At 46.2% G+C, this 24,008-nt stretch overlaps 1 protein-coding gene across 3 annotated transcripts in view; it reads left to right on the top strand.

The window, feature by feature from the left end:
* Positions 1 to 24,008, top strand: part of ACTN4 (actinin alpha 4) — an 80,373-nt gene that overhangs the window by 34,511 nt on the left and 21,854 nt on the right. For 2 of the 3 annotated variants that reach the window (XM_032776309.2, XM_032776310.2), the window contains exons 2-8: positions 10,216 to 10,330; positions 11,836 to 11,955; positions 16,552 to 16,638; positions 17,369 to 17,456; positions 17,986 to 18,064; positions 18,515 to 18,596; positions 20,182 to 20,267. In XM_032776309.2, coding sequence (XP_032632200.1) covers positions 10,216 to 10,330; positions 11,836 to 11,955; positions 16,552 to 16,638; positions 17,369 to 17,456; positions 17,986 to 18,064; positions 18,515 to 18,596; positions 20,182 to 20,267 — 657 coding nt within the window. Of the gene's footprint in view, positions 1 to 10,215; positions 10,331 to 11,835; positions 11,956 to 16,551; positions 16,639 to 17,368; positions 17,457 to 17,985; positions 18,065 to 18,514; positions 18,597 to 19,538; positions 19,625 to 20,181; positions 20,268 to 24,008 lie in introns of all 3 variants that reach the window. The other variant, XM_032776308.2, reaches the window with a different exon arrangement.

The following is a 24,008-nucleotide window of genomic DNA, read 5'->3' on the forward strand; positions in this document are numbered from 1 at the left end:
ACACAAGGCATGATGCCAGCCTTTCTTAAGATACCACCCCCTCATGCCTGAACATGGAGTCTGGTGGGAACTCTGCATTTTCCCTAATGGTCATTTTTGTCCATAGTACAAGACTACTGTATGACTCTCAGTCCTCAGGTAGGCAGTGCTAGGACTGAAATAGCGAGGTGTCTAGTTCCCTGGCAGTTCTGTGGAAAGTTTTTTTGCATGGTACTTGCTCAGACTAGGTCTGGCTCTAACCAGTGCTGCTTAATTCGTTCCCTCACTTTCGTAATTGCCAAATACAGTCGTTTGTGTGTGGAGTTGGGTTCCTAATGGGAAATGATGCAATTCTACAGCTTGACTTTACAACATTGTTTGCTTGGGAACAAATTAGCCTCTAACGTTCGTCCTAGTTTGACCGTTCTTAAGGATCAAAGTTTAAACCAAACAGTCTTTAACCTGTCCCCCAAAAGGTGGCTTGTACAGGTCCAGCTAAAAGCACTGACTGGGGTGTGACACAATACATGAAACAGACAAAACCGAATACAGTGGGGGGGAGTAGAGTAAGGGCAAGTGTTCAATAAAAGAAGCTCTCAGTGCTTCGCCTGTGCTGCCAATACACAGAGTTGTGTAGAACTGCATATTTGCTGCAGACCAGGCCACATCTGTCTTCATGTCTTTCTGAAAACTTCTGCTTGAGGAACTTACGCATATAGGAGGTATTTTGCTTACGCCATCTTTTGTCCATATCCAGAATAAATACATCACTATGTAAACTAACAGCACAGCGCATGAGAAACTTGCAGTACAAGAAACTGAAAGGATCTTAAAAAGCATTAGATGGGGCACGAAGATACTTTTAAACCAATATAATCTCCTTTAGCTGGAGATTCTGCATAAATGCAGTGGTGACCATAACTCATTACCTTCTAAATATATACCTCTACCCCAATATAACGCTGTCCTCGGGAGCCAAAAAATCTTACCGTGTTATAGGTGAAACCGCGTTATATCGAACTTGCTTTGATCCACCGGATTGTACAGCCCCGTCCCCCCAGAGCGCTGCTTTACTGCGTTATATCCACATTTGTGTTATATCAGGTCGTTATATCGGGGTGGAGGTGTATATGGAATATCCACTGTTCCTTGGACTGGTAGCTCCAATAGCATTTTATATTTTCACAGCAGGATTATTACTTAAAACACTCTATCATGAAAGTAACTTTGTGGAAATTAGAGGTTAATTGAGTGAAACAAAAATGTTTGGAGTGCAAACTGGAGGCTTTCCAGATGCAATACAACTGAAATCTACACCACTGTGCCTTTCAAGGTGTTTGCCTTTTACCTACCCAAACACTAGAGCTTTTTCTTATGTGTGGGAATGACTGAGTAAGAAAACAGGGTTCTACTTCTAGGTGCTAGAATTTGGGAGCAGTTTGAGTGAATCAAACTAATTTATGCCAAGACTAGGGACTAAAAATCAACAAAAGAAAGTATTATCAGGGGCGGCTCTAGGCATTTTGCTGCCCTGAGCACAGCACGCAGGTTGCCTTCGGCGGCCTGCCTGCGGAGGGTCCACTAGTCCCGTAGCTTCGCAGGCGTGCCTGTGGGAGATCCGTCACTGCGGGACCAGCTAACCCTCTGCAGGCACGCCTGCGGGAGGTCTGACGAAGCCACGGGACCAGTGGACCTCCACAGGCAAGCTGCCAAAGGCAGCCTGCCTGCCGCCCTCGCGGCAACTGGCAGAGCACCCCCTGTGGCTTGCCACCCCAAGCACGCGCTTGGCGTGCTGGTGTCTGGAGCTGCCTCGATTGTTATCTAGTGGTTAGAGCAGAGGACTGGGAATAGTCTCCTGGGTTCTGTTCACAACTCTGCCGCTAATCCAGTGTAGGGGATCAGGGTAAGTTGCTTCCCTTTTCTGTGCCTCAGTTTACTAATTCACAAGATGACTGGAGTGGGAGGAAAAGGGCAGAGAGTAGAAGAAAGCAACTCCCTATTGATATTGAGTCCTAATGTGAATCATGTTTGGGATTTTTGAGACTAATCTGCACGGCTATGGTAATTAACGTGCAGTGATAGTCACTGGGTCTCTTGTAGGGCACGTTTCTTTGCTTTGTCTAGTGAGTCAAGCCAGTCCAACTAGAAGTGTAGAATTCAGCTGTCACTGAGTTGTTGCTGCATTGTGGGTCTCTAGTCCATGTTCCATGACGCCCTGCAGAATAAATTGCTCTTGGCTTCAGGAGCTAAAACCTCACTCAATATGCTTATGTCAAAGGACCTTGAAGCAGATCCTAACTGTTACCTATGCTTGGCATCTTAATCTCCCATAAGCAATAACCCTTTGAGCTTTCAGATTTTACTTTGGTAATGCCTGGATTCAGACCGCTGCCTAGAAAAGTGCTGAGTCAGTGGAATCTACCAATGGAGATTTTTCTTATAACTCAAATTTAATCAGTTTGTTGATGTGCATAAAGTCTGTTTCAGAAGCACATTGACTCAAGGTGCACTGGAAGTCCCAGAAGTAATGGTTGGAACAACTACTACCCAAAGTTTTCTGTAACCGATTTTAACCTAGTTACTTGCAGTAGTTCTGTTGTACTGTACTTGGTGCCATGATTTCCAAGGAGCTGTGAATGGTGGTGCTCTGCCCTCGCGTCAGAATTGAGTTAATGCTCTGTGATTGTGCTGTGAGGATGTTATCCTGTGGGAACTCCTGTCTGGTCTCATAGCACTCCTTGGAAGTCTGCTTACTAGACTAAGCTGTTTCACATCAAGATATCCAGCATGTATTCTTCTTGGCCATTTTTAGGACAAAACATGTTAATTATTTATCCATTGTTGCCAGAATCACATGCATTGGTGAGGATAGCCGGATCCACTTCCCTCCATGTAGGGTGTTTTGTTTGAACCTATCGGAGGTTGTCCCTGATGACATTATCCGTAGGCTCTTGTGACTTGGTTGGCACTACTTTGTTGGTAGTTATTACTGAAGAAATTCTCACATCAGTTTGTCTCCATCTGTTGGCAGGAAAGGGTAAATCAGTCCCATGGTTGGTAGAGGAATGTCAAGGAATGAAAACATCCCCTTCCCTGCGGATCCCAAGGTTACAAAATGTGGGAGGAGGACGCTTGAATGGAACACAGATTGGCTAAAGTTCGTCTATTCAAATAATCATGTGAAGACCAGATGGTTCTGAAGCTGGCTTTCATATCCTCCTTTTCATTGCTATAACAGGAAATGCAATTTAGTGATTAGGAGCAAAGGACTGAGTCAGAATTCACGGGTGCTGTTCCAGGCTGTACAGCTGATGTGCTGTGCTCTCCTGTTAAGCACCTGTATGCAGAGCGGGGTTCTATTCACCCCTCGGGAAAACTGGGCAATATGTACATTAGAAGGGCTGTGTGGCTTGGTATTTCTAAATAGCTTAGTCAGTGGTTCTCAAACTGGGTCAGGGCCCCAAAGTGGGTCACAACCCCATTTTACACTGGCTGGGACCCAGAATGGAAGCCCAAGCTCCACCCCCACCCAGGGCAGCAGGGCTCAGCCTGCAGCCCACTCTTCCCCAGCCCCACCCCAGAGCCCACAGCTGGAGCCTACACCTCTTCCCGCACCCCACTCCCTCGCCCCAGCCGGGAGCACCTTCCCACACCCTGGACTCCTCATTTCTGGCCCCACCCCAGAGCCCAGACCTCCAACCAGAGCCCTCACCCCCTCCTGCACCCCAACCCCAATTTTGTGAACATTCATGGCTTGCCATACAATTTCTATTCCCAGATGTTGCCCTTGGGCTAAAAAGTTTGTCCACCCCTGGCCTAGACTCTAATATTGAATTAAAGATGGATTCCACTGAACATGGAAGTAGTAATTATTTACTTGTCTGTCCTCAGTGGCCATGCTAAAATCCCTAGAAATTCAGTGCAAAACCAAATGGCTTTACTGTGTGGCATAAAGTGTCGCATTAGTGAACTTGGCTTGCTTACCATTTCCTTATTTTTCCCAAATTTGAAGTGTATCTTTGGTTCTGTTTAATTTCACAACCGAGGAGATCCCTCTCAGACACTATTAATGCTTTCAGAGCTGCAGCTGTGATGCAGTGGCTTTGGCCACGTCTGCACTACGGGATAATATCGAATTAGCTAAAATCGGTTTTATAAAACTGATATTATAAATTCGATTTCATGCAGCCACACTAGGCACAGTAATTCGGCGTTGTGCGTCCATGGTCCGAGGCTAACGACGATTTCTGAGCGTTTGCATTGTGGGTTAGCTCTCCGTAGCTATCCATGGTTCCTGCAGTCTCCCCGCCCCTTGAATTCTGGGTTGAATCATTATTGTCGTGGGTGGTTCTGGGTAATGTTGTCAGTCATTCCTTCCTCTGGGAAAACATCAGCTGATAATCCTTTCGGCTGTTTTTCCTGGATTGCCCTGGCAGATGCCATAGCCAGCAACCATGGAGCCCGTTCAGCTTTTTTTTTTCTGGCACCGTATGTGTACTGGATGCCGCGGATAGAGAGACGAGGCCTCCAGCGCTACACAGCAGCATTCACTTTGCTTTTGCAATGATAGCAGAGATGGTTACCGGTCGTTCTGTACCGTCTACTGCCGGAGAAAACTGGCAACTGAGATACGGTTATTCTCCTCCTCTGTACGTCTGCTGCTATCATGAGTGCCCCTGGCTGAAATCGGCGGGGGCGCAACGCAAAAGCAAAATTGGGTTGACTCACTTGGGACTGAGTCAATCCACTCCTCTTGGTGTCGGCAAGTGTATTAAGGACCAGTGCATCAGAGGCAGCAGCTGCTCCGTGTTTACAGTATTCACAGGAGGGTGCCCCTGCAACCAACCGCAACCGTTGCTTCCTCTTCCCCAACCTTCCTTGGGATACCGTGGCAGTGTCCTGCCCATTTGTGTCATGAAGTAATTAAAGAATGCAGGAATAAGAAACACTGGTGGTTTGTGGGCTATAAAGGAGGGGAGGCAGCCTCTGGCGCGATGATAGTTCAGGCAGACATTAGCGGATGTGGAGGAGACCAGCATGCTGCTGGCTATGACAGTCCAGCAGTACAGAATCTTTTCTTTAGACAAGAAAGGAGGGGGCTGAAGCCCCCAGTTGCTATATAAGCTGGTTATTAGCCGTTCTGTCCTATCTACTGGCAGTAACAGCAATGTTGGCCTCGATTCACTAGTTAGATAGTTCATGGAGGACGGTTACTGTCCCTTTGCAGCCGTCTACCGAGAGGAGAGGAGCGGTGTCTTATCAGTGCGCTCGCCACAGCACACATACCTAGAGTGACATTGAAAGTAGTCAAGAAATGATTTCTTTCCCTTTCTTTCCGGGGTGGGGAAGAAACTGGGAGCTGTTCCACCGCCGCACTACCTCGACGACTCAGCAAATGCAAATACTTTTCAGAGACTGCTGTGGACTGTGGAAGCTGAGTCCTAGTGCCCCCTCTATCACATGAGGTCCATTTGATGTCCCTGGCTTCGTTAACGCTTGTCCGCAGCAGCTGTGTATCCTGGAGATTTTTCAACGCTTTTTGGCCTTGTGGAACGGAGCTGCTGAAATATAACAGATTTTGCTCTTCCCATACAGTGATTCAGATCTAGTATCTCCCCGTACGGGTCCATGCTGGAGCTCTTTTTTGGATTTGAGACTGGCATCGGCACCCGTGCTGATTCAGAGCTCACGCTGGCAAACAGGAAATGTAATTCAAAGTCGCAGGGGCTTTTCCTGTTTACCTGCCCGCTGCATGCGGAGTGCAGATTGCACTGTCCAGAGCGGTCAGTGGTGCACTGTGGGATACCGCCCGGAGGCCAATAACGTCGATTTCCGTCCACACTAACCGTAATCCGATATGTTAATATCGAATTTAGCGCTACTCCTCTCGTCGGGGTGGAGTACAGAAATCAATTTAAAGAGCCCTTTATAGCGATATAAAGGACGTTGTAGTGTGGATGAGTACAGCGTTAAATCTATTTAACGCTCTTTAAATCGATTTAAACGCGTAGTGTAGACCAGGCCTTTGAAGGTCTGGACTCTCCTACCTGAATTAGAGCACACTGTGTTCCCAGACGCTGTCCCCCTGCTGTTTAGTGAAATAAACTTCCATTGTTGAGAGTTTAGTTACAGGATTGCTTCCTCATGACGTACTGCAACCTTTGATTTCTGTCTTTGAAAGTTCTTTCCTCTCTTCACCTCCCCCCACTGCTTTGAAGTTGCAAGATCCTTATTAGATGCTGATTTACCTTCCTCTCCTTCTTGGAGGTCGTTAAGCACGTTTCACAAGAGTAAGGTGTGTGTGGGACGAAGGCACTTAAAGTGTAAAATTCTTGGTAAAATTCTTGGTAAACTGTATTTCAGTGAGTGGCAACATTTGAAATCTGGTGCCAATTTATCAAGTGGGAAAACAGCGCTAATATGGTTCTGGGATTTCTTTAAAAGCTTATCCTCTAATTCTCTCATTGAAGGCAGGGGAGGGAACATTTTTTTCCTCTCATCCTTATCAGATAAATGGCTCATTAAAAACTGTCGTTGAAACATTCCCCAGCAATGAGCTCACCAAAGCCACCAAGGATTGGCCAGCAATGTTTGGGGTGGAACAATATTCTCCGTTCATTCATTCTGCTTCCTGGCTGTACAGAGGTGCCACACAGCAGTTTTAGGAGGGCCTGCGCTGTGACACACATGGATGGATTTTGATCCTCGTCCCTTCCCAGCAGCCATGGACTCTGCCTTGGTCAGAAAGCACAATGTGTGTGGTTGTGAAAGTTAATCATAAAAGGCACAGCTGCCCATAGCTGGAACAAGAGGTCCAATTGCTTGTGAATGCAACAGGCCTTTGAAAGGTGATTCTACCCTGTAAATTCCCCTCCCTTCCAGGAAAATGTGTGTGGAAGAAAGGTGGTAGGCTTTCTTGGAGCCATGAGGTCGTCTGTTATGACTCATGGGGTTTTTTAAAGCTTGTCCTTAGAAGCAGGTTTAAGTGCTAGGGTTAAGGAAAGGGTATGGGGGAGTTGTAATTGATCTGCAGGGAGGCAGAATAGAATGTCACTTGAAGGAAATAAATGATCCGTGTGCTCTTAACTTGCCAAGAATCATTGATATTTCTGCAAATTTCCCTTCTTAAGACTTAAGTTATATTTGATTTAGCTGAACCGGTGGTAGCACCAGAGGGATTCCCTCCCCCCACTCCCAAATTCTACAGTAGAGACAGGACTGTGAAAGCAGGTGCGCTGAGAGATCCAGTAGAGGGAATAATGTATCAGTTGTTCTGCTGAACAGAGTTCTGTGCTAAATCTTTCTGTGCGAAGGACAGTGAGCTTTAGCTATGGTAAAACGAGGCTTTTCCACTTTAGAAGTAACTTTCTCCAAACCAGCATAACTAGTGGGTTATTCTGAAAAGTCTTTAGGGCATCTCTTTTCAACTGCTCTGAATAAGTCCTGTGCTACTCACTTCCTGAGAAGGCAGAGCAGTTTGTGTAATTTCTGTATTACAGCTAAAATATTTGCCATTAAATCAGAGAGTAAACTTCCTGGAGGAAAGGGAGTGCTTTTTATAGCATCAAATACAGTGGAGTTCAACAAATATTAATAAACTCCAATGAGACAACAGCTTCCTGTGACTACAGCTCATCACCCCAGCTGAGGAGGCAGGCTGGGGGTGGGTGTAGTTGCATGACACAAAATTTGCCACTTGCTTAATTGCCTTTCCTTAGTGTTCCAGCAGGAAGTGTAGCCCATGTGCCTTACCCTGGCCTTTAGCAGTCTCAACTACTAGGAACACAGAGTCTGAGGTTTTCACACTTGTAATAAAAACTGAGTTCAGACCATAATTCATTTGGGTCAAAGGCAGCACTAGTGAGTTTAGACTAAGCAGCAGGAAAATATGTTTCTTACATTAGACATGGTCTGGGTATTTAGAGGAGCTGGGAGTTGGGCTGCAGAGGCACCTTTGCATCAGGCCAAGTGTCAGACTAAAACAGGGCAAAATCCATGGCAAGGGGGCTAAATTGTAGGCCACACCCTAGTAAAACGAGAAATGGCTGCATATTAAGAGAAAATTACATCTCAGGCATTAGAGCTTCCTGTGCCTCCATTCATAGTACGTGCGGATCTTTACTGACTAATTCTCTAGAACTACAGCTTTCAGCTATGATAGGAATTTTGTGTATCTGAACTAAAAATACTTGATGCTTGTGAAACTGCATGGAGTCTCTCTAACTGCTGGTAAAGCGGAGTCTTTTTCTATTCAGTTACCTGGTTGCCTCAGGAAATGCACACTTATATCTAAAGCATGTAGCTGATACCTAAAGCTACAAGAATGTGAAACACGCTCCATGTTCATTGTTTCACGTAGTTTTCATTTTACCCTCTGAAGAATGTTTCATAATGCTGAGTATCTGATTCCTGGACAAAGAATGACATCTGGTCAACAATCTTGCATAGACAGTGGGGAGGAATGGAACATTCGTATTACTTTGATTGTGTGAGTGCGCAAAATGATCAAATCATCTCCCCCCCTCCCCCCCCCGGTAGACTCTGCTAATTTCTAATCCATTTTCTTCTGTCCCGCCCTATGCACTGGGCATGCTGTTTTCTGGATATATGGAGGAGAGCTGTTAAGAGTGAATTGCCATTTCTAGATGGTGTAAATTTCTACCACTGGTGCCATTACACTATTGTTTCCAAGCGCGCACACAATCAAGACAGATGGCGATGTTAGTTCTCAGACTTGCCAAAGATCATTCTTCATCCTTGCAGTCTCACTTCCTTTGCTGTATAGTCTTGTCACTGTCCGCTTTCCAAGTGCTCTTCCTCAGACAAAGAAGGTAAATCTGTGGCAGCCCTTGAAATGGGCACATCTAAATCCTTAGTGTTTCACTTTTTAGCCGTACCATATTTGTTCTCTGAAGGCCGTGTGTAGGGTAGAGTTTCAATTCAGCAGCTACTGTCTAGGAGTTTTTGAATGAGCAGGGTTAGTAACAGTTGCCAAAACAAATGGTGTCTGGCTTGAACACTTTCGCATACTGCTTCTGACTTTGCAGCTGTTCATTGTGTTCGTCTGGTGCCACTAATCTTGTGTTTTTTTGGATGTGTGGAATTGTTAATATAGTGTTTCTAGAGTGACAGATTGTAACGTCTTCACTTCAGAGTGTCTCCCATCTGAACAACAGCTTGCAATACTGCATGTGTTTAATGTTGTTCCCCGTAGTGAGGGTCGTCATGTTTGTGTGGGGGCTGCTTAAATTGACACTAAATTGGAGGGATCGAACTCCTGCAACGCAGGACCTAAACCACACTGTGCCATTTAGAGCGTGGTGGTTTTCACCTCGGGGTTTTGGTATGTTACACAAATAAGCTTGTGCAATTTTAAGCTCCATAGCTCAGTGTGTAATTGTTTGCCATAGCAAGGAGGCCACAGGAAGCCAAGAACAGACCGAAGGCGTCTGACTAGAGCCAGAATGATCTTTCTGTCGCTCAGTGTAAGAATTGCTTGGGCACTCTGCAGCAGCTTTTTTTGTCCCTGTTAACCACATACCTCTGCAACATAACAAGGACCTGCTCGTATGTCTTTAAAAAAATTCACCATATTTAGCAATGTCCACTAAATGCTTGAAAACTGCTCAAGCTCCCTCTGGTTTTGCAAACCCCATATTAGGATTTGGTCAAGTCTAAAAGGTTGGGTCAGGCTGCATTGTTCTACTGCAGCCAGTTCGTCTTGCCGCAAAACAGAATAAAGCGGTGGGTCTTGGAATAAGTTTCAGGAAATGATAGCAGAGCTAAAATCTCGGTAAAATGGTTTGGCTACTGTAAAGGGGGTGAGCTGACCTAGAGTTGAAGAGTGAGCACAGTGAATATAATCACCAAACAGTGAGTTAATGTACATGTGCATTGATGAGAACTGCACCACATTTTGGTGTATTGGATCCAAATCGGGGGGAGGGATAGCTCAGTGGTTTGAGCACTGGCCTACTAAACCCAGAGTTGTGAGTTCAATCCTTGAAGGGGGCCACTTAGGGATCTAGGGCAAAAAAACGGTACTTGGTCCTGCTAGTGAAGGCAGGGGACTGGACTTGATGATCTTTCAAGGTCCCTTCCAGTTCCAGGAGATAGGTATATCTCCAATTATTAACTATTATTATTAAAATTAGTTTGTATAAATCTCGATGGCCTCTCTGTTCATTTCTAGACTGAATACTGCAATATCACACCCTCCTTACCTTATTCTTCCAGACTTTTACGGCGTGGTGCAATTCTCACCTGCGGAAAGCTGGCACGCAGATCGAGAACATCGATGAAGATTTCCGCGATGGCCTCAAACTCATGTTGCTCTTGGAGGTCATTTCAGGTGTGTCTCTGTCTCTTTACTGCTACTGTACCTGGTACTTAAAGAATCCCTGGACCATGTGCTCCCTCCCAATCTGTCACTTACACTTGGGCTGTAAGTTTTTTTTGGCCTAGGAACTGCAAAATGGGGCTTTGATCTCATCTTAGGGTATGTCTATGCTGCAGTTAGGGCCAGCCACAGGTGTTTATCAGCTGACTCGGGCTGTGAGACTATAAAATTGCAGGGATGTATGTTCGGACTCAGGCTGGGGTCCCACAGCTCAGGCTTCAGCCTGAGCCCAAACGTCTACACCACCATTGTACAGTCCTGCAGCCTGAGCCCTGCGAGCCATTGACATACAGACATACCCTTAAGGTCTTCAGGTAATACCACAAGACAGGTAATAAAGGCACCTATCACAATGTAGGTCAAGTATACTGCTATCTTTCTAAATATTGGTATTACTATAGGGTAGGAGTGGGCAAAGTTTTTGGCCTGAGGCCACATCTTGGTATGCAAATTGTGTGGCGGGCCATGAATGTTCCCAAAATTGGGGGTTGGGGTGCAGGAGGGGGTGAGGGCTCTGGCTGGGGAAGCAGGCTCTGGGGTGGGGCCAGAAATGAGGAGTTCAGCGTGTGGGAGGGGGCTGTGGGCTGGGGCAAGGTGTTGAGATGCAGGGAGGTGGGTGGTGGTGAGGGCTCTGGAGTGGGGCTAGGGATGAGGGGTTTGGAGTGCAGGAGGGTGAATTGTTCTGGGGTGGAGGGGGTTGGAGGGGGAGAGGGGAATCAGGGCTGGGGAAGGGGGTTGGGCTCCAGGTGGTGCTTATGTCAAGCAGCTCCCGGAAGCAGCTGCATATCCTCCCTCCGTCTCCAAAGTGGAGGCACGGCCAGGTGGCTCTGCGCTGCCCCGCCTGCAGGTACCACCCCTGCAGTTCCCATTGGCCGTGGTTCCTGGGCAGTGGGAGCCACGGGGGCAATATTTGGGGCAATGGCAGCATGTGGAGCCCCCTGGGTGCCCCTAAATGTAGGAGCTGGAATGGGAACATGCCACTGCTTCCAGGTGCCACACAAAGCCACAGCACGCATGGAGCGGAGCAACCCCACTCCCTAACTGGACCGCCAGAGTGGGACATGCCCCAGACCCTGTTCCCCAACAGGAGCTCAAGGGCCGGATTGAAATGTCTGGAGGGCTGGATGCTGCCCCTGGGCTGTAGTTTGCCCACCCCTGCTGTAGGACCTAGGAGCCCTAGTAATGGAATCAGGACCCCTTTGTGCCAGGCATTGTACAAAGACAGAACAAAGAGACAGCCCCTTCCCCAATAGCTGGATTCATAATGCATGTTTTAACCAATTATATTCAAATTTGAGTAACCTTTGCAGCAGCTAGAAACAGATCTTCTGCCCTTGACATCATGGTAAAGGGTCTTGTATCATATTAAACCTCTTCATTTCACTTATCTTTCTAGCCATGATTATAGCTCTCACCTGAAACTGTAAAGAAAAGCTCTAACTCTTCTGTTTGTTTAGGGGAGCGATTACCCAAACCAGAGCGAGGAAAAATGAGAGTGCATAAAATCAACAATGTGAATAAAGCTCTAGACTTCATCGCGAGCAAAGGAGTTAAGCTGGTCTCTATAGGAGCTGAAGGTACGTGAGTTAGGCTTGTGAATGTATCAACAGCCAGCCTCAGCTAGTGACTACAGTAGAATCTCAGTTACGAAGACCTCAGAAATGAGGTGGTTCGTAACTCTGAACTCTTCTTAATTCCAAACAAAACGTTAGGGTGGCTCTTTCAAAAGTTTACAACTGAACATTGACTTACAGCTCTGAAACTTTACGATGCTGAAGAAAAAAAATGCTCCTTTTAACCATCTTAATTTAAATGCAATGAGCACAGAAACAGTTTCCTTACCTTGTCAAATCTTCTTTTTTTAAAGGGAAAGAGTTTTTATCTAGCTTATGTTTAACACAGTACGGGGCTGTATTTGCCTTTTTCGTTTTTGCTGCTGCCTAATTGCATAATTCCAGTTCCAAATGAGGGGTGTGGTTGATCAGTCAGTTCAGAAGTCTGAAGTTCTACTGTATTAGGAGTCATCGGTCATACCATCTCAGCGGAAGAGTTATTTTCTCTATACAGTAAGGTGTTGGAACATTTCAGCCCTCCTCTCCATCAGGCACTAAGAAGACTGGATTATGCGAATAACTTGAATGACACCAAATGCCTATAATTCAGTCAATAGAAAGATGAAATTGGGTCAGAGGTTCATCGTACTGGGAGCCTAACTGCATTCAAACAGTGACAGTTGGTTGTAGCTGCTGTAGTTTAGCTAACATGCCGGGTAAACACTTTAACAGAACTTGTTCAATTCTAAAATGTAACTTTATACTCACCATGCCTGTTTCTTAGATGGCGAGAATAACATTTGGAGAGTAAGAGTTATAGATGGCCAAGGTCAATTCCAAAGTCTGGATGTTCAGACCTTTAGTAGCCAAATCACCAGCAGTGCAGTACATGTCGGTTCTGGGATGGGTTCATCCATCTCAGCGGTGATGGAGTTACTTCTCTCCTCCCTCTTTTGCGGATTAATGGATTAAGCTAAAACTCACCCCCTAGGTAAAATATCCTTCTGTTGTGTGTGCAAGAGCATATTTGGTGAGGGAGGACATTCATCTGGAGTTATTACCACAGTTGGAAGTACCACAGTTGCTGCTCTGTAATAGATGAATACAGTGTGTGTGGGGCTTTATGGACAGCCGTGGCCACAAGCAGACATAACCATAAATATCAGTGTTGATACCTGCCATAGAAGTGCTGAAGAGACACTGAATCCCACCTTACTGTTGTCTGAATGCTAAGGGGGTGGGAAAGGAAAAAACCATAAATTTATGGCTCATCCTGGGAACTGTTATGCAGTCAAGTGCCAGTGAAATCAGCAGCAGGGTTGGCTTAGAGTACCTGAGCGTAATGCACGTGGTCTTGGCCCTGTGTGAAGAATGGCTTATTCTGAATAAGGCTTGTAAGTATCTCCTCTTCTCCAGAGTTAGCTACATCCAAGGGAAGCCAAGTATGCTCAAGGCAATTTAAAAGCTTGTTGGGAGCTTGGAAATTAATATTGAACCATGGTGACTGCCTATAAAGCCGTTTGAACAGTTTTAAAAAACAGCAGCATGCCGTCATCCAACTGACTATGGAGAAAGAATCATGCCTTGAACTAATTGCCATTAGTGCATGGATCAAAGAATGTGTCCAGAACAGCAAAATATTTGTATTTGCATTGTTCCAAGTCTCCAGGCCTGGTATTTCTTTGAGCTTTGTCAAACATATATGCTGGCAGTCAACTTATGATTTGAAAAGCAAAATTCCTGCTCTCGGATCAGAACCTCAGATTTTCTTTAGTGGTTTTTTTACGGCTGGACCCAGGGCCGGCTCCAGGCACCAGCGTAGGATGCAGGTGCTTGGGGCGGCACTCTGTCCAGTATCAGGGTGGCACATCCGGGTCTTCAGCGGGAATTTGGTGGCGGGTCTCTCATTCCCTCTCTTCCTCTTTGAGCTGCTGCTGAAGAAGAAGAGAGGGGGGACCCGCCAGCAAACTGCCACCAAAGAAGCAGCGCGATTGAGCTGCCACTGAAGTGCCGTCACTTGTCTTTCTCCCCCCAGCTTGGGGTGGCAGAAAAGCTGGAGCCGGCCCTAGCTGGACCCACTCCCGGCTTTGCCTCTCCTAGCTGCATTTATTTAATCTGTCCAGAGAAAACCACCCTGGTTAAACAGACCCCAGAGGAGCTTCACAGAATTGCAGAATAGTGAGAATATCCAGATAGATGGTCCATTAAAATGCTATTAATGGTGAGTTCACTTTGGAAAACTATTTTTCCATTTACACAGATCACACAGATTTTTTTTTGGATATTTCCATAATGAAACTTTACAATAAAGCCTAATAGCATGAAAAACAAAAGTTTTTATCCTGATTTTTTAACATTTTTGTCTGTCTCTCTGGGGTTCCTAAATGGGGAGTTTATGTGAGGGAGAAGTACTGTATTTTTCTCACTATTGCAAGTAACTTAAAATCTGTCAGTTTTTAAGATAACTAGTTTGAATGCAAAGTATTTCTCCTCTCTTCCTTCCCAAGGAGGATAGTCTAGAAGAGAACTAAATTCTTCCATCTCCTGATTGGTGGCTTCTGTATGTGCATCAGTACTCGTCTATTTATAGTTCTCTACCCTTAGATTGTCCAGGCTACTGCATTTTTAAACACGTTTTTTCCTTGATATTTTTGTTAAAGTTTAGAATGTGGGAATAAATTTGGTTAAATTACCCACCCAGGAATATAGTTACGTTAGACAGAAATATTTTATTAGCGTATTTGAATCCCTTATGCCTCAGGGCATAAGCAAACCATTGAGTGGTGGGGGTTCGGAAGAAACTTCCCTTGGAGCCAAGAAACCTCTGCCTATTTCCTCCCTCTAAACCATCTGGCACTGGCCACTATTGGATAGGATGCTGGGCTGATCTGATATGGCAGTTTGTTCCCCAGAAATACAAGCTGCAGCAACCGTCTCTTCGTAGAACCTGTCCTTGCTCACAAGAACCATGACCTGTTCCTTGGACTTGTGAAACTCTCATTGTTGCTTAGACACCGAGGGATATTGCTAGGACATCACTTGGCACTAGGCTACCTTGCAGAGCCAGTTTGAATTAATCAAGTAACATGGCTTGCACTGAGGTTGCAAGTAACTGGTGTCTTTTCTCTTGACTGTCCCTGAAACCAGTGCCTGTTCCAACTAGTGCCACATTACAATTCAAGATGTGGGAGGGGGTGTCTGATTTACAAAAGCCAGTTTATCCACTGAACTCTCCTCCTAGATATTAGCTAGTGCTGTGACTATTCAACAGCCCTCTTGGTACCCAGACTTACTTCTTTGTGCTTCCAAGGGTTTATTTGGTTTGAAAGAGGCTTTTAGCTGCTCAAGAGATGTGAGAAATTCCATGTCTAGTTGTTCAAAGAAATCATCTTGCTATCACTGTTTAACTAATATGGGGTCCCTTAATCTCCGTAATCTCACAAGTTCCTACTCTCCTTTATTTCATACAATTGAAACTAATAGATGCAAACTCATCATTTTGAGGGGGATTGAAAGAGGCTTTCTTGCTGTATCTAGATCAGGGGGTCACAAACTGAGGGTTGGGACCCCTCAGGGGGTCGCGAGATTATTATATGGAGAGGTCACGAGCTGTCAGCCTCCACCCCAAACCCCACTTTGCCTCCAGCATTTATAATGGTGTTAAATATATAAAAATGTGGTTTTAATTGATAAGGGGGGTCGCACTCAGAGACCTGCTATGTGAAAGGGGTCACCAGGACAAAAGTTTGAGATCCACTGGCGCTGTGAGTGACTAACATTGTCATAGGCTGAGTGCAGATGTAGTTGACTTTGTCCGCATGGCAGTGGACGTTGCAGCCTGTTACTCTAGAGAGCTGGGTTTAAATAAAAGTTTGCGGTGAGGTCATTAATGAACTATCATGTGTCCCTGCATGATGATGCCCAATTGTCAGTTTTGTAGCCATTAGCCTTGTCCGCTCATGAGATCTGGGAGTGGAATTTGGATAGAGGGTGACTGGGGATGAGCTATGTGTGGGAAGCTTGTGCTGTTGGGCTGTTCCAGTGCTATCCGACTCTCTCAGAATTGCCAAATGTACCCGGGTATGCTAAAGAGACACAGTCTAAAGTCTGGATTCCAGAAACCCCACGAGTGTTGCTAGTGAAACTTTGAACACTGGCCTGGTACCTCTGCTCCACTGTCTAGTATCAAATGCAAACTGGAGGCCTTCTCTCACTGCTCCTTATTTGTCCTTCAGAGTTTTGAGTCCTCAGATGTGAGCTCCAACTTTGAATGAAAAGATTAGCCTCCATATATCCTTTATTGAAGTGTTGTCCCTCTGTCCTCTATAGAGTAAAATGTAAACTGGTTAAGGGCACACTGGAACTTAAAATCCTGAAGTGTTTGAATCAGAATGCAATAAACTCTTTCTGGATGTGCGGACAGTGCAATCGACTTAGTATTTGGCTTTCAACTGGACTAGGTGTTAATGGCTATTTACTGTAGCACCTCTTGAAATTCTTCTCCTAGCTTGCTTGCACCTGGAAGTTGTTTGCTGATGTGTCTGTATGTAAGAAAACAAGGTTTTCCTTCATTTCTGGTGAGTTTAATGTCAATGTTCTTCTGTCCTCTGTTGCTTTCAGAGATCGTAGATGGCAATGCAAAGATGACATTGGGCATGATCTGGACAATTATCCTTCGATTTGCCATTCAGGACATTTCTGTGGAAGGTAAGAGCCAGGCGTGTGCAAGCTGTGTCCTTGTCTTCTGCTTCATTGCTCTCCAGCACATTAGAGGGATCGGTGTAACTACAGCACAAAGAATGTACGATGGGGAAGATGGAACTGGTGCAGTGAATTGATACAGTTTTATGGTAATCCAGGACAGCTCATGCATCTGCAAGTCATGTTTCCAATGCACACTTTTTGCACAGCTGTCTGTTCCAGTAAATCACTTACTGTGCTTCTACTTCACTTGCTCTGTTGGCCGTAAGTGCTAAATACCTGCTCCATGTGAATCTGGGACTGCGGGGTGGGTCATCGATGTTCTTTTCTACACTGTTCTTCCCCTGTGCTGATCCAGATTTTGGGATAGTCTCTCCAACCACCTAGTGGTAATAGAAGGAAGATGAGCTTTTTACCCCGTACTTGCAGCTGTCCTGACTCAACACACCAACTGGAGACTGTCCTTCCTAGTTGGAGACAACCACGATGGAAAATAAACTGATATCACCCTGAATATGAATTGCAGTACTTGACTTGCATGTTTTTGGCCAGGTTGGCTTGTGACTCAGACACATGCTGCAACACTAACATTAAACGGGGTAGGTTGCACCCTTTACCATCTGTGGATAACTCTCAGTCATCTGTTGCACTCTTGTCTCGTGTTCTTGGTTTAAAACTCTACCCGGAGAGACACGCTCCTGGGCACAGTCCCTTAATTGCCCTGTGTCTTTTGCAGAGACCTCTGCCAAGGAAGGCCTGCTGCTGTGGTGTCAGAGGAAGACGGCACCCTACAAGAACGTCAATGTACAAAATTTCCACATCAGGTAACTGCTTGTCAGACCCCCTCTTAGCGAGTGCTCGACTCTGTCTGCTCCTTTACACGCTTCAGAAAGAGCTCTCCGTGTTGGCAGGCAGTGCTGCGTGTCTTGAAGACAGCAAGAAATAGCCCATTCCCTTGGCCTCAGAGGCATGTCCATGAAATATTCAATGGGCCTGCCATTAGGGAAGTGATGCTTTTAGTGCAGCTTGGCTGGAACAAAACCCCCAAATTCATGCATGTTTTGCTCTCGTTTAAATCTGCAATTCTAGCCATTGCTGCCTCTTATCTGGGCTGTTATTCTCAGGAGATCCTGGGGATCGAAGACCTGAAATGCCCATCTAAAGGAAGCATACAGTTAACTGTGCATAGTAATCAGTCCTGCTACTTCTAGAGGCATTAAATCAAGGTGAACTGAAAAAAAAATCTGTTGGACTCTAGTGTGTATTGGTGATCATTTTCTGTAGTGTATTATACAGATACATGTATTTAACCTCATACACTAAAGCTATCTAACTCTCTGATCTCTTTCGTAGCTGGAAGGACGGTCTTGCTTTCAATGCCTTGATCCACAGACACAGACCAGAGCTCATTGAATACGACAAACTCAGAAAGGTAAATCTCTGCAGTGGCCATGTTATCTTCTCTTCAGAAGCCAAGTTCTGTGCTACCTGACACACTCCAGGGAAACATGGATCCCACTTAAACTCTGACCCCCCTTGTAGCTGCTAGCTGTGTGTCTTATTAGAATGTGAATTCCATGCTAGAAGGCAGGATTTGCAAAGATCGTCCTGTCACATGGTAGTCTCTGTTCCATTCAGTGAGACAGGAATTGGAGTCTGGCAGGAAACGGTCGGCTTATGGGAGCAGGTGACTGAGGAACATTTGGGTCATTGGTGGAAAAGGTTAGACATGAATGCTTCAGCAAGTCTGCCTTCAGGAGGAAAGGGGGAAGATGTTAGGCAGCCTGCTGAACAGCCCTTGGAGCAGCAGTGCCATCTGTGTTAGAGGGAGCTTCCAGTGACTCAGGGTCATAACACCTTTTTACAACTGTCCTTTTCCCAGGATGATCCTGTGACGAACCTGAACAACGCCTTTGAGGTGGCCGAGAAATACCTGGACATCCCCAAGATGTTGGATGCCGAGGGTAAGCTTTCCAGACACTCACTGCAGTAACCACCTCGGTCAGTGGAAGTTTCTGCCGTTGCAGTGGAGATGACCCAGTCCCAACTTGCTTGTCAAGGCAAGAGGAAAGTGCATTTCCTCCATTGCTGCGTCACATAGGACTGGGCCTCAGGTGGTCTGATCTGACAGGGCAACCAGCCTGGCTTGTGTTTAAAAGTCAGAATTGGCCTTCCATAGAGCATTCACATCTCTCACCCATTCCATGACTAGGCTTGTCTTTGCAAGGCCACATAAGGCTAATCATGCAGCTTTGTAAACGCGTGCCACATCAGAAATTTGTTGTCAAATGCATCCTGCCTTTCTCTGTTTTCACTAGTAGTGAAGCTGTCCCAACTGGAACTAATTGCCCTCTGATACCTTGGCTGCTTCTAGCTATTCATTCCCATTTGTAAATGTAATGCTCACAGAACGTAGTGACCTTTCCTGCGTAGGACCATAGTGTGAACTGAACGAGAAGTGAGACCGGAATTGAGGAACCATGTGTTGGTTACTTTGGGTAAAAGTGCACCCCAGTTCCTGTTTTGTGTGGTGATAATCTCACTAGACTGTCTCCACCACTAAATCCCAGGGCCAACATTCCCTTTTTAAAACAGTCACAGAAACCGTAGCAGCTGCCCTCGGTAAAATGATTCATTCAGTACCAAATAGCTGCAAATGGCTTGTGTTTAGTCTTGGCTGACAAGCTTATCTTTCACGTTCTGTCGTATATCCAGGACAGTTTTGATGGCCTCTTCTGCCACCCAGATATTCTGGCACTTCTTTTTTTAGAGAGCTGCTTATCTACAGGACTACAGAATGGCGAAGAGCAGGTTTCTTGAGATGATGTGCCTTGGCCATCAAGTCTGACTCAGTGTGAAACCAGGCTCTCTCCACAAGGGCATTAACACTTATTGTTCGCTTGCAGACATTGTCAACACAGCTCGCCCTGATGAGAAGGCCATCATGACCTATGTATCCAGCTTCTACCATGCATTTTCTGGCGCGCAGAAGGTACCGGAGGCAGCTGTGTTCATCTCGCTATAACTCTTCGAACTGCGGCATCCTACACTGACCCGGTTTTTCTTGCAGATGGCAGTGGTCTCTTGCTGACTGGAAAGCAAATCTCAGCTAGTTCGTACATGCTCAGGGAGCTGTCCAGCTTCCGTGGCTCCAGCTATTGTGTAACACTAGAGGGACCAGAAAAATAAAATATATAGAGTAGGTGACGAGGGCATATCATTAGTGAGGGGAAACTATGTAGCAGTAAACAGTAGGAGAAATCAACTGTCCAGCCAAGAAGCTGAATCCCAAGACTGATAGCAGTGTCTCAGCTCAAGGGCTGCTAGCGGAGTAGAACTAGTCATCTTGGGAGAGTCTCAGACTTTAAGGGACAGGAGCTCTGAAGTGAGTGGAAAAGATTTAAAACAGCCCATTTGGCTGAGTCACGCTCCAGTTTAGGTTTGGATTCCAGTCTGAAGCAAGCGCTTGTTCCCCTTCAGCTGCATGCCAGAGGGGCTGGGAGGTTCCCACGCTGCTCTCTTCACTCTCCTCCCTTTCTTTCTGTGCAGATATTGTAGGCACTCTCAGGCCCGATGAGAAGGCTATCATGACATACGTTTCCTGCTTCTACCATGCTTTCTCGGGGGCTCAAAAGGTGAGCTTTTGGCAGGTGGAATTGCTTCTGCTTCTACGCATGTCTTGTCTGGTTCAGCTGCCACTAATCTTGCACACTGAGCAACTCACTGAGGCTTGTTACACATTAAGGGCTTATGAGAAATGTGGTGAGTGAAAACGGCTGGAATGATCACTGGCCACTGAGACTGGTGGAGAAACAAAAACGTAGCCCCTGGCAATCATAATAAATCTAGGGTGGTTGGTACATTGTACATAGCACTGCCCACTGAAGGGTCACTGCTTCCAGCAGCCAGTGGGGGTGAGGGGAGAAGTAGTCACTCATTTTTAATTGATCTTTTTACTGTCCTCCAAACACTGATATTAGGTGGGAGATCTTCACAGTAGCATCTTGTGGAGCTGGAGGGGAGTGAGCTGGCTTACATTATGGCAAGCCATGAGAATTACAGGGCTGCTTGCCATAATCCCCTGGCTGAGGCTTCTTTAACACACTTGATAGAAAGATGTCTAAACTCAAACTGCTGGCCCAACAGAAACTAAAAAAAAAAAAACTATTCCAGCTGGGGATGTGAGGAAGAGGCATAATTAAGTGCCCGAATAACAGCCCCCAGTGGCTGTTGTGGTGCAGGAAGGTAGCTGACAGAGTGCTCAGCTGAAATTAGCACCCAAGTATTTATGATCACAGCGGGACTTGAATCACTGGCATAATGAGCACAAATCTGGATGACTCCACTGACTTAATCAAATTTGATTCTGCATTAGGCTTTTCATTTCCCATGAAAATGCCATGTCTGTGCATTTGGCACTGCTGTCAGTTGATTGGCGCGTAGGATAGCAGCAGCAGCACCATCATTTGAAAGTCTTGGTGATGAGTTTAACCTAATGCATATCCTGTTTGCTTTCTCATCCCCTTCCTGAGCTGTGTATAGTTATTATCTTATCAAGAACCCTTATCACTGCTGTTAATATGCCTCTCATACTAGGCTCTGCAGCAAAAATAGTGCCAATCTCACTTGGCATCAGCATTTCTGTTAAGTGCTGATTTCCCTCGTTTAGCTAGAATATCCTTCTCAGCCCCATTTCATCTTAGATATTGCTGTTTTGGGGTGGTTGTCTTCCTTTGGCAATGGAGAATATCACTAGGAAGGTTAGGTTTAGGAAAACAGACTTGTTAGAGTTCTGTCAATCCAGACATTGCTTAAACACTCAGCTCTTTGAGGAGCGTACCTGACAATGCCCAGAACCATAATAGGTTAGCCTTGCTGTTACCCTCTGCTATTGTAGGGGAAAGGACAGATATTCTCTGAAACCAACATGGCTCTTTATGTAGACAACTGATTGGGAAGAACATTCTTCAGTGGCAGCTAGATACTGCCACTAGATGACTTTTACTATCATATTATTTTCAAGAGCATCTAAGTCCCATTTTCAAAAGTGACTTGGTTCTGAGGCCCCGACGTTCCTGTTAACTTTCAAATAGACTGTCTCCCAAGTGCCTAAGTCATTTTGGAAATGGGACTTATGCTCTCTGGAAAATCTTTCTAGCATTGTCCTGACTCACTATCATCTCGTTTGGGGTAAAAAGTCATTACACCTCTGGTTCTCGGAATCAAGCCTCTCTGTTAATATCAAATCTACTATGGTTACACTCTTTCTGGGACTCTGCTGACTAAAATCTGAAACTAGATTACAAGCAGGAATTTCTGTGCTTCTTCCGCTTTTCATGGTGTTCTTAAACTGTGGTTTTCCCTTCCTTCCCTTACCACACTAAATGCTTGCATCTTTTGTTCGCATTTAGAACACAAATGCAGGTCAGTCGGATTGTCTTCAATTGCTTGTGTAGCTGCTGTAGTTTGGACATTTGAGATGCATCTTTAATTGCTGATTCGCTTTAAATGCCATTTTAGTGCTGACTGGGCTTCAGGGGATAAATGAGCCGTTTAGATGCCTTGCTGCAGACCACGGGTGTCTGTCCGGCTTTGATTTTTAGAGAGAACTGTTGAGTAAACTCTTTGGGGCAGGGACCATGGTTGCCCTATAGGCTTGTACAGGCGCCAGCACCACTGGGGTCTTCTGATGCTACTGAACCAAGTTTTACTTGTTAAACCATTATTGGAGCAAGGCTGAAACTAGTCTCCGATCTGCCATCAGTAACAGAGGCCCAAGTACAGTTTAGGCGCCTGGCCATTATGCCCATGTAAAATGGCACTATTCTAGCTTGGTAGCGTTTCCTCCCGCCTTTTCACTGGTGTGAATGATTACATACCATACAGGGGAACAGAGCAGCAGGCTCTGAGGGTCCAGCCGGGGCTCAGACAGAACTAGATGCATTCCATTTCAAATGCAAGGCACCAGGCGTGCTACACCTGCCCAAGTTCTTGGACCAAAGATGGGGAGTAGTTTCCTTATTACTTGTTCCTCTAGTTCATAAGAGTCCCATTGTGCTGGGCACTTACAAACACAGAACAAAAGTGAAAGGCTGCGCCCCGAATTGCTGACAGCCTGAGACAATGGATGAATACGGACACCTGGCGGAGTACAAGGGAACAGTGACAGTATTAGTCAGCGAGATTGGCAGTGGTCAAAGCACACTAGTAACCTAACCATTCTCGTGTTCTGTAGGCATCCTGGCTTCCTTGAAATGCATTCTGGATTCGAATGGCTGTTCCCTTCGTTAGGAAGCGAGTTGCCCATAGTAGCAGATACTGAGCTAATCTGTTGTATAGTGTATGGAGGAGCTGGGGATGCTTACGAGGGCTATTTTATGCAAAGAGGAGTAGCCTGCATCTTGACTGCCTGTGAGTTCTGAAGCAGTTTTACAAAGCTGAAGGCAGAAGGGCAGAGCTGTACCTGATCAGTAAATTGCCTCAGCCACAGGCAGTCCGATGACTGATGTTTGACGGGTCATAGATTCTGAGGCCAGAAGGGACCTTTGTGACCATCTCATCTGACCTGTGTAACACAGGCCATAGAACAGGGGTGGGCAGACTACGACCTGGGGGCCATATCTGGCCCTTCAGATGTTTTTAATCTGGCCCTTGAGCTCCCACTGGGAAGCAGGGTCCAGAGCTTGTCCTGCTCTGGCGTTCCAGCCGGGGAGTGGGGTTGGGGGCTTGCCCCACTCTGCGCGGCTCCTGGATGCAGTGGAATGTCCTCGCTCCAGCTCCTATGCATAAGGGCAGCAAGGAGGCTCCATATGCCAACCCTGCAGCTCCCATTGGCCAGGAACCATGGTAAGCACTGCCTGGAGCCTGCACCCCGAGCCCCCCCACCACTGCCTGCCGCAGCCCAGATCCCCCTCCTGCCCTCGACTCCTCCAGCACAGAGCACCCTCCTGCACCCCCAGCCCCTCATCCACAGCCCCACCCCAGAGCCCGCATCCGCAGCCGAAGCCTTTTCTCCCACACCCCAACCGCCTGTCCCAGCCCGGAGCCCCCTCCCACACCCTGAACTCATTTCTGGCCCCACCCCAGAGCCCACTCCCCCAGCCAGAGCCCTCACCCCCTCCCGCACTCCAGCCCCCAATTTCGGCAGCATTCATGGCCCGCTATACAATTTCCATACCCAGATGTGGCCCTCTGGCCAAAAAGTTTGCCCGCCCCTGCCCTAAACTTCTCTATAATAATTCCTAGAGCAGATCTAGGATTCTGACCTAACATTTTTCACATGCTGCAAACGCTCATCAGCGCTGGATCCTGTTCAGCTGTAGGATGTGATTATTAAAGATCAGGATTAACTTAGTAAAGTGTAAAACTTTTATAGG

The sequence above is a fragment of the Chelonoidis abingdonii genome, chromosome 11 (genome assembly GCF_003597395.2).
Source record: "Chelonoidis abingdonii isolate Lonesome George chromosome 11, CheloAbing_2.0, whole genome shotgun sequence".
In the NCBI taxonomy this organism is placed as follows: domain Eukaryota; kingdom Metazoa; phylum Chordata; order Testudines; family Testudinidae; genus Chelonoidis; species Chelonoidis abingdonii.